Source organism: Erithacus rubecula (assembly GCF_903797595.1).
Source record: "Erithacus rubecula genome assembly, chromosome: 3".
Classification (NCBI taxonomy): Eukaryota; Metazoa; Chordata; class Aves; order Passeriformes; family Muscicapidae; genus Erithacus; species Erithacus rubecula.
The window spans coordinates 62,830,717-62,841,164 of record NC_136689.1 but is presented as its reverse complement, the minus strand read 5'-3'; the positions used below and the strand labels follow the sequence as shown (position 1 = coordinate 62,841,164).

Here is a 10,448-nt window from a genome sequence, read left to right as displayed (position 1 = left end):
GAGGTTGTATATAAAACTAGATATGGTTTTCTGCTTTCTGTTTCGTATTTTCCTTTTTCTTTTTTTGCTAAAGCCTTCTGTTACAGTCCTTGCACTAATCTCTTGTATTTATCGATGTTAATCTTTATACAATTAAATCCTTACTTGCATAACTCAAGAAGCTGATTATTGATACATGTAATCTTTTACCATCTTTTCATGCTTCTAGAAAACATAGTTCATGCTGTTTGTATTTTGAACTTGAGTGATGATATGGAGCTGAAGACCACGCAGATATATTTCTTTTTTTCCCAAAGCAAGCTCAAGAGTCGAAGCATAGCTATGAGAATATATCACAATCTTGTGGGATCAACTCAGCATTTTGTGTCTGTCATGGCTGACGGTGGATGCGTCTGCAAGAGACCAGGAACAAGACAGAGAGCTCCTTCTTTAGAATACTTCCTAATCTAAGATTTTCTGGGCCAGAAGTAAGGCCCTTTAACTACTACTTTTGTAGATACTAATGTGAGAATTGAGTCAATTAAAAAATTAAATTCAACTTAAGCACCACCTTGCTTGTAACACCAAACGGCTATGGATTGAATTCTTCTGGGGCCTCTGTGTGCAGGATTCCTGAACTGCCATAGCAGAAATGATCATCCACTTGAGCCACCCTGGCACCTCACAGGACACACCCTCAGCAGTACCAGGCACCTTTGTCACCTTCACAAGGCCTGGGTGGGAGGGCTCAGGTCACCTGCCCATATTCCACCCACAGAGTGTAACCTTTTGCCTCGCTCCTGGTATTCTGCTTGCTGCTCCTGCACAAGAGCAGATGCAGAGTAAAAGATGAAAACAGCAGGAACTGCTACAACTTGCTGGGACAGGGGACATTCATGTGCTTCCAGTGGCTCACTTCAGTGGGAAATGGACACCCTGTCTCCTGCAATATCATGGCAGAAATGGGCAGCTGAAGTAAAGGAGAAGTCCCTGTTAGCTTTCACCTAAAAGTTACATGAATTCTTTATTCCCAGGCTATTTAAGCCTTTCCCTTTTCCCACCTGATGTTTCCCTCATTTTAAAGATGACTTTACTTCCAGTGAAATATTTTCCTGTTGCTTGCAGTTGTTTGTTGTGGAAAGTATAAGTGGGAGGAAGGTTTCACAACAGGTTTCATCCTCTGAAACCTGAATCTCTGCAAACCCTCTTACTTGTTTTTCTGCCAATAACAATTTTAGCCCTGGGAGAATCTATGAACTTTGCTCAGTAAAGTTGGTTTTCTTATCTATTTTAGCTTCAAGCGGAGTTTGATTTTTGTATTTTAAATGGTATTTGGATACATGGTGTCAGGATATGCATGGTCTGGAAGAGCTTTCTGACAGAGGCTTTTCTGCATCAAGGATCATATAGCTGCAACTTTCCTTTCACGATTTTGTATGTGGAGTTGATATTGGACAGGATCCGTTTGGGTCCCATGTTGCAAACAGGTAGGGCTGAGGTTGCTAGATCACTGGTGGTCCTTACTCCTCTCCACAGCACTGTAAGAAGTCTACAAGTGTATTGTGAGACAGGCACAGTAACGCCCCCTGCTAAACCTCACTAACTGGAGATGGGGAGAAACGAAGAAAGTTGGTTTGCAAGAAATAAAACTTCTGCCTAAGGACTCTCACAGCTGTAAGGAGAATTAAATACATTATGGGGCTGAGTGGTGAGAATAAGGTAATTTCCAAGAGCTCAAATTATCATGGAATCCTAGAATGGTTTAGGTTGGAAGAGACCTTTAAGATCATTCAGGTCCAAGCCCCCTTCCACTAGACTAGATTGCTCAAAGCCACATCCAACCTGGCCTTGAACACTTCCCAAGACTGGGCATCCACAGCTTCCCTGGGAAATCAGTTTCAGTGCCTTACCATCCTCACAGTAAAGAATTTCTTCCTATTCTAAACTCAACCTCCTTTCAGGGTACAGCCATTCCCCCTTGTTGTACCACTACATGCCCTTATAAAAGGTCCCTCTGTAGCTTTCTTGCCTCCCTCAAGGTATTGAAGGGCTGTTCTAAGGTCTCCCTGGAACCTTCTCTGCAGGCTGAAGAACTCTCTCAGCTTGTCTTCATAGGAGAGGTGCTCCAGTCCTCTGAGCATTTCATGGCCTCCTCTGTATTTGCTCCAACAAGTCCATGTCCTTCCTGTGCTGGGGATCCAGAGCTGGATACAGCACTGTAGGTGAGCTCAGAGTAGAGGGGCAGAATCACCTCCCTTGACCAGCTGCCCACACTGCTTTTGATGCAGCCCAGAATATGGCTGAATTTAGGGGCTGGAAGTGTATGTTGCCAGGTCACATGAAGCTTCTTATGAACCCCCAGTCATAGAATCACAGAATATGCTGAAAATATGGGAAGAGAGCCATCAGGATGATCGACCCCTGCACAGGACACTCCAAGAGTCACACTATGTGCCTGAGAGCATTGTCCAAACACTTTTTGAACTCTGTCAGGCTTGGTGCTGTGACCACTGCCCTGGGAGCCTGTTCCAGTGTCCAACCACCCTCTGAGTGAAAAACACCCCAAGACCTCCTCAATGCTGCTCTCAATTCATTAATCTCTCAGTTTGTATTTGGGTTTGGTATTGCCATGACTGCTGTGCAGGACCTTGCACTTGGCCCTTCTGAACTTATGAGGTTTGCATGGATCCACCTCCCAAGCTTGTCCAGGTCCCTCTGGATTGCATAGTTAGATCTTTGACTTGCATGTTATGTAAAAATTTTGCATATTGTATAAAAAGGGGCATGGGCAGATGGGATGGCCCCTAAGAGAAAAGTAAAATGCAAGAGAGGCAGTGAGGGAAGTAAAAGGCCAAGTTTACAACCTTCACTTAACTGAGAATAGTGTTTCAAATCTGCAGAAAACAGCATGTTGCTCCCCTTGTTCCCTAGACAGAAAGGCACAGTTCTACAATCTCTTTTTATTGTTTTGCTGATAAGCAGGCATTTCACATTTCTGACACTAAACAAAATGTCCTTTAGAAAAGTTGGTGCCATGGCCTTTTCCAGCTGGAACATTAGAACCACAGCCTGGCTGGCCAGCTAAGATTTTGCTCTGTAGCACAATGTCTCAGAGGCAGCTGCCCAAGGTGCTCCAGCTAGAAAGGGACAAAGCCTGCTGCAGGAGCAGCCAGCTTTAGTTCCTGCTTCCACCCTTGTCCACAAAGGCAGCAGTGCAAATATGGTACAAACTTCCCAGCTCTTGAGATGATCTGGCTTGGCATGCACCAGGACCACTCATGGAGCACTTGACTTTGTGTTTCCATCCTGCAAACACTGACTGCTAGCCAAAACTTAGTCCTCTTCAGCAGATTTTATAAGGCCCCTATCATGACCCCTATTCTTAGACTTCTCCTTTAAAGAGTTTTAAAGTGAGCAAATTTTCCTTCTTTGATTCCCAAAGGGTATTTCTGCGTGGCACAAAGATGATTCTAGTAGGCCCAGTATCCAAGCAAAGGTCAGGATTACACCTTCCTGGGGAAACCCACCGCCTGGCCTGGCAATCCCAGCAGCCTGAAATGACCCACCAAGGCCACTGGTTACAAACTAAACATAAGTTTGTTTTTGCATTACTCAAGCACAAGAATAGCTCGATTCTGGTTAGTCTCAAGATCTGAAAGCAAAGCTATCAAAAATCGCTGAATCAGAGGAAATGGATCTCTGACAACAATAATATTTATGAATTCTTACAAAAAATTGCTGAAGATGTTTCTGTTAAAAAAAGAAAGCAGAAAAAAATACCACCTTCAGAAGTGCCTGCGATATGTTTGTGCCTTGTTACTCAGAGGAAACATGCATGGTGTTTTTGTCAGCTAACAAAATACTTTCTAACAAGGAATTTTGACAAAGCTGAAAATATCTTACAGCAATGTGAGTCATCTTGGCTCCAAGTGCACATCTTAGAAAAAGGAATTTCAGGGAAAAAATCTAAATAAGCACTGGCATAAAAGACAGTCTTTAAATGACAGGCTGGAAAGGCTATGCATATTTGTACTCAATACAGAACGATTGCTATCTTTCGACCCACAACTGCTTCTTTTTTTTTTTTTTTTTTTTTTTTTTTTTTTTTTTTTTTTTAATACCGAGAAAGGAAAAAAAAAGTCACCTAGTTTCTTTCCTAACTCTAGGACGCTGATAAAGTTCATTACTCCAGAGGGCTGTGATTTCTTTTTGTATGTAGCTGTGTGACCTCTGCTGGCAGATTCTTATCACGACGGCAGCAATTGACACACACATGTACGGATACATTGGCATTCCAGTAAGTCCTGCCCTACATGCACAAGGAGACATAATACACAATGTATTAGATATAGACGATATAATTCCTGCTCTGGAAAATAGACTCCCACGTTGGAAAGGTGTGAAAAAAAAAAAAATTGTATAACCCAGCTTTCTCCACCCATGGATGTTTTACAAGGCAGTTTTTAGAATACCTCTGATAAATAGATATGACCATCTCAGGATGAGGCCACTGGTGTCTATTCAGCATAATGGTCTGAATGTTCATTATTGCTTGGAAAGCCCCTACACTTCATCCTGTTAGAGGCAGGGAGGTTACACCGAGGAAAGGATTAGTCTCCACTTGCATTCCTTTCTTGTACTTCTTCTCATACCATCTGCTAACAGCCATTGTGGCAGAGAGGATACCAGCTAAATGGATCTTTTTATTCTGACTCAGCACAGCTGCAGACAGTCTGTCCGCTATGATACAGCAGCACAGTATAATTTGATACTTTAAAAAACTGGCCATTCACCTGCCAGACCACAATGCAGCTCGCACTTAACAGTCCCGCTCTTTGTGATATCCAAGGTCACTTCTATTATTACAGCACAGTGCACGGAAATACCACAAATACCAAGAGAGTCTTATCTATTTATCATAGGTGAAACTGGCACGCTTTGCAGAACGACGGCTCCAGAGCGGATCACAGGCATTTTGAGTTCACTTAAGTTTACAGTCAGGGGCTGGCCCCCTCAGCTGGGACTCCGTGGATTCCATGCATGTTTATATCTGTGATATAGGCACCGCTGCAGCCACTCCTCCAGTGTCCAGCTTCCACATACAGAAAACACAAACATGACAGAAAAAAGACCTTGCCAGAATTAGCGGTGAGAGCCAAAGGCGAAGGGTAGGCACAGATCTTCCCTCCTTCCCTCCCCACCTGGCTTTACACACCTGCTCACACCTAAAGCACACTGTGTGCGTGGCAGAAAAGGAAGATGACGCCCCAATGCTCCACCAAACCAAACCAAACCTGTTGAGACCCCCGAGCCCAGCTGGCAGGGTCTGAGGGGAGCAGGGCAGGGCCAGCGCGGTCAGGCATCCATCATCCCGCGTAAAGAACCCCCGTGTCCCACTGCTGGCTCTCCCCAGGGCAGCAGCAGGAGCAGCAGGTGGATCCCAGAGCCCTGAAGCCCCGAAGCCTTGAAGCGGTGTATCCCTGAACCCCTGAATCCCTGAATCCCTGCATTCCTGGCTCCCAGAGCCCGGGGCCGCCCTCAGGTGCGGCGCGGGCAGGGCGCCCCCTGGCGGCCCGCGGCAGCCCCTCCCCGCCCCCGGGGCGCCCCCGGCCCCCCCTCCCGCCGCCGCCGCCGCCCCCCGCTCTGAAGTTTGCAGGCGATTTCCTTTCCAGCCCCGGCCTTATCTCGGCCCGCACGTTGCCGCGCGGTGACTAATAGGAGAATAACATTGTCTCGGGATAAAATAGCGCCGGGGCTGTTTACCCGCTCCATGGGGGTTCTCTATAAAAGGGCGCCGGGGACCGCCGCGCCAGCCAGACGCGCCGGGGCGCACCGAGCCGCACCACGCAGGGCACCCGCCACGGCGCTCCGTGCGCACGCCGGGAGACACTTTCCCCGCTTTTTCCTCCCCTTTTATTGATTTTTTACCCAGTTCCCCCTCTCTTCTTCCATCCGCCCCGCGCCGCCTGCTATGGATTATTGCCACATGATCGTCTCGCTGCTCTTCGTGCTGTGCCCGGGGCTGCTGCCGGCAGGTAGGTGCCGGTGCCGGTCCGCTGCCGCCGGGGAGCGGGGCTCCGGGAGGGCTGCCCGAGGGATGCAGCGGGAGGGGATGCGCGGGTGCCTTGCCTTGCCCTGGGTCTGAGCTGTGCCGCTCCCTCCCGCAGCCCCCGGAGCCGAGGTGGACGCCGCGCCGCCCCTCGCCGCCGCGCACCGCCGCGCCCGGCGCTGCTCCTGCTCCTCGCTGATGGACGAGGAGTGCGTCTACTTCTGCCACCTCGACATCATCTGGATCAACACCCCCGAGTGAGTGCAGCGGAGGGTTTTCGGCAGCTCCCCAGTGCCGGGGTCCGCTTTGGTTAGGGAGAAAGGGAGGGAGGTGTGAAGGCGAGAATTAAGAACCATCCTGCAGAGATGGGAAGGGGAGGAAGGAACAGTTGTTTGCACAGTTTCTCATACTGCTTTTCCTTCCTGCTCCTACTTTTCTGACACATTTAGCAACGAGACTGTTTACCAGAAGAAAGCAAGCAGGATTTGGCCACCTAGATCGGGTAGATACGTCCTAATAGCCCTAACACACCTGCCTTCCTAAAATCTGGGCAGCAGTATTTCCTTTGGGTGCTGCACAGCAAAGGCTGCACAATACTTTTCGCTATGAATCAGAAGCAGACAAAATGCCAAAGGCGTGATTTTTCCAGCCTGAATTTGAGTGGTTTTCTTTCTGACAAGTTTGGAGGTTAGAAAGAATACTTTGACACCGACTGGCTCTAGCTGCCTTTTACGTCTCTGTGCTGCAAATTAATGTGTCCCACATGTTAATAGGATTATGCACAGTATCCATTTCTACACTCTCCTCACCAAAAAGTACTGAGCTGGAGGCTCACCCTAAGGCTGCAAACACTGACTCTAGTAATTTCTTCTGCTGCTGGGTTTCCTCTGAGAGAGGATCTGTTCTTCACTTTTACTGCTTCTTTTAGTATTGGCAGTAGCCAAAGTTCAAAGAGATGAGGTTTTTATTGCTTTCTATTGCACAGGGAGGCACAACAGCCTTGTGAAATCACAATTAAGAGGTCATTATCCTTGTCAGTAGCCATGCTAATGAATATGTTGCAGTATCATCAGAAGCATTTGCATGGAAACTGTGACTAACATGGCATTCCCAATCCCACAACCTTTACTCGTGCAATCAATGCCATTGATAAGATTGTTCAAAATACCCCACAGTGTTTTGAAGCCACAGAATTATTTGAATGACTTTCATGTTGTTTCTTTGATTGTAGGAAGACTGTTCCATACGGTCTCGGAGGCCCTTCTCGACCCAGAAGATCACTGAAGGACGTGGTGCCGGAGATGCTGGCTGAACCAAGCAGCAGATGCCGATGTGCCAACCAGAAGGACAAGAAATGTTTGAACTTCTGCCAGGCAGGCAAAGATCTCTGGTGCGTCTCTTGTTGCTACTCTTTAAAAGGCAATGCATGTGAAAGGGATGGATTGTGGTGCACTTACTCATTTTGGCGCTTGCTGAGCGAATGCTCTCCCCAAAGCCTTGCCTCCTACCTGAGCACTCCCACTGCTGTGATACATACCATGGCTTGGCCCAGAAAGATTGCTTATTACATTCCTTGAGAAGTGGTTGATGAGATGCCTCACCTTGTGGACTGCAGGCTTGGCTTTTTTTTTAACAGCAGCACCTTTTCCCTTTTAACAGGGCTCAGTCCACAACGGAGAAAACCTCACGGCACCGCATCAAAGCCGGCAATTGCACTGGACCCAAATGCATGAGCCGACAGCTTGTTGATAGCAAGAAGATGAAGCGGTGAGTTTCTTCTCATCCTGTTGTAGTTCCCCAGAGCAGCAATAGAGAGCACAGTTCACCTGCCTTCGGGTCATCCTGGGCTTAGCTGGTGGTTTCAGCTTGAGACTTATGGAGCAATCAGTGAGGATATTTTGAGGGCTTTTCTTCATGCTCTGGGTTTTTAGCTTGTGAGGACACGGGTGCTGAGCTCAGCCCACTGTCGGTCCTCTGCTTGCATTCAGTGCTCAGCCATATTCCCATGGAAAAGTATGGAATACAGAAGTTTGCCTGTATTAAAGAAGACTCTTTAGTGCTGCTTTCACAAACAGAACAGGACTTATGGGGGCAGGCAACCTGATGATACTGAATAAGACCTAGGCTCTGGAAGTCTTAAATAATTTTTTGAAAGTGGGGTTTACTTACTTACTTGAAAAATGCACTCATTCATTGCAAGTAGGATCAGGTTTACCTAAAAGAAACAACACAGATGAAACAAAAAAACCACTGGAGACCTCCTGACTAGCTACTTAAGAAAGTCTAGGGCATCTATATTTGAGTGAATATTTTAATTTAATGTTTGCATTGAAATTATGAATACAACATTTCAAGTATCTTAAGTTACCTAACTCTGAGATAGGTATAGCAAACAGCAGTTTATTAGGATCCCATGGCAGAAATCTAGACTGAGGTTTATTCAGGCTAAAACTAATTTTTTTCACACTGGAAATGCATCTTCATTATCACAGTGCTAAATGTACATTTCTTGTTTTTGCAGGCTGGAAGCCATTGGTAACAGTATCAAAGCTTCCTTCAATATCACAAAGCTGAAGGCTGAGCTGCAGAAAGGGCGAAAGCTCAAACACAACAGGGCAAGCAAAAGGCAAAGCGTCCGGGAAAGCCTGAAAGCATCCTAGTGGGAAGATCACCTGGATCCTTCTCCACAACACTTGGTGACAAAGCATCACAAAAACTCTGTCTTGACTCCAACATTCCGTGATGGCGAAGGGCCCCTCTGTCCAAGCGTTTGCACAGCACAGCAAAATGCTAAGGAAATCCCGTATTTGGAGATATAAAGACAAAGGATTTTATCAGTTTGGAATTCAGGTGGATGGGTAGAAGGGCTGAAGGGAAATCTGTAGTTACATACATGAAAAGCCATCTGTCTGAAGAAACATTTGAATACTGCTCCTGGAATGTTACCCATCGACTGAGCAGCTTTCGGGGTCTACATCAAAAGCATCTTGCAAGAAAGATCTCACAGATGTGCTTAGCAGGGACAGAAAGCAAGATCTGAGTGTACAAACTTCAAAGAACTCTACCTTTTGATTAAAATGCAAAAATGAAAGCCACAGGGCTACTTTAATCAGGACTTGCTGCATATATACATGTCTACCTCGCATACTCTTTGTTGCACTCCTGCTAGAGTATTTTTACACCTTGTTATTGCCTTTACTAATCAGCTGCAACCCTTTGCCTTTTTTCAGAAGTCTAGTTTACTTGTACAGCCAGAGTTATCTGAATGTGGCTTAGGCACTCTGGTTGTTTGCATACTCAAAGTCCCTTGGCTTTGGATACCAAAGGACCCTTCAACACAAAATAAAAGTTAGAGAACACTACTAAGTTTCCCATAACAAGGATATTTGGCCAACTGAAGTTCTAATAATAGAGGTTGTTGTGTCTTACATGCTACCAAAAATGCACTGAAGTGGGGATGTACCAGAGGCTGTTGCAAGATTTATTCAGGGCCTTGTTTGATGGAAATGCATTGAGACAAAGGGTTGTTTTGAATTAAGTCAAAAGGCTAATATTTGGGTGAATGTTTATAGCAGTGAATTTGTTCACATTGTTGAATTTGCAGACAAGTTGAATCTTATGTGCTTATTTTGTGTCTTATATTTATATTCACACAAGTTCTTCATTATATTTACCATGTTGAATACACATTGAAGTAGGCCATATTGGTCTATGCATGTTTTATGTATTTCTGTATGAAATTGGGAAATGCTTATGCCTATCAAGGTAAATATCTTCAGAAATAAATATTTTTAATTACTGTATTGGCTTGTTTTTCCTTGGTCTGTGGCTCTGTGATCATAGAGGTAGGTTGCCCCACTACAAAGCTGACCCAGGTGAAGTGTGTTCACATGATTGCCTTTCTGTCAGGTAAGTCAGGTCACAGCCAATTTTGGGCCAGATGTGATACAGCACATGACATTTGTTCTAGTTGCAAGGTTGCTCATCAAATCTTCATGGTAAACTCTAAATTAGACAAAATAACTTATCCTGGAGCAGTCTTCTCACACGTCTGATGTAGATGTATTAAAGCATTAAAATATGAGTATTAAGGATTTGGGTATAAATGAGCTAGAGGGGAAAAAAATGCACATACTATAAAACTTATGGGCTGTATTGAACTAGGGGATGTTATTGCTTTACTAAAATTTTCAACCCATTCCACAAGGTAAAGATGGAGATCTCAATGGCACCCAAGTTCAGAAAAGATCTAGATCAGTAGTTAATTTTTTTACGTGTTCACAAAATACAGGCTTTAAGTGGTTATATCTAGAGGCTTGAAGCAAATAAATAGATTTAATTATCTCTGATCCTATAAGGGGAAAAAAAAGCACAAGAGTTAATCCAAGGATAAAACTGAGTGGTTTGTTTTTTTTTTAAA

General features: G+C 45.3%; 1 protein-coding gene across 1 annotated transcript; it reads left to right on the top strand.

The window, feature by feature from the left end:
- Positions 1-5,794: 5,794 nt before the first annotated feature.
- On the top strand, positions 5,795-9,831 carry EDN1 (endothelin 1). Its single transcript, XM_079302452.1, has 5 exons — positions 5,795-6,014; positions 6,147-6,285; positions 7,260-7,418; positions 7,688-7,795; positions 8,550-9,831. The coding sequence occupies exons 1-5, from the start codon at positions 5,951-5,953 to the stop codon at positions 8,686-8,688; spliced, it is 609 nt and encodes a 202-aa protein (XP_079158578.1). The 5' UTR covers positions 5,795-5,950; the 3' UTR covers positions 8,689-9,831.
- The last annotated feature ends 617 nt before the right edge of the window (positions 9,832-10,448 follow it).

Bases quoted from the DNA above. Each gene is read 5' to 3' on its own strand.
- EDN1 (XM_079302452.1), top strand. From the start codon at position 5,951: ATGGATTATTGCCACATGATCGTCTCGCTGCTCTTCGTGCTGTGCCCG. The intron at 6,286-7,259 runs GTGAGTGCAGCG...CTTTGATTGTAG, and splicing joins ATCTGGATCAACACCCCCGA to GAAGACTGTTCCATACGGTC. The intron at 7,796-8,549 runs GTGAGTTTCTTC...TTGTTTTTGCAG, and splicing joins GATAGCAAGAAGATGAAGCG to GCTGGAAGCCATTGGTAACA.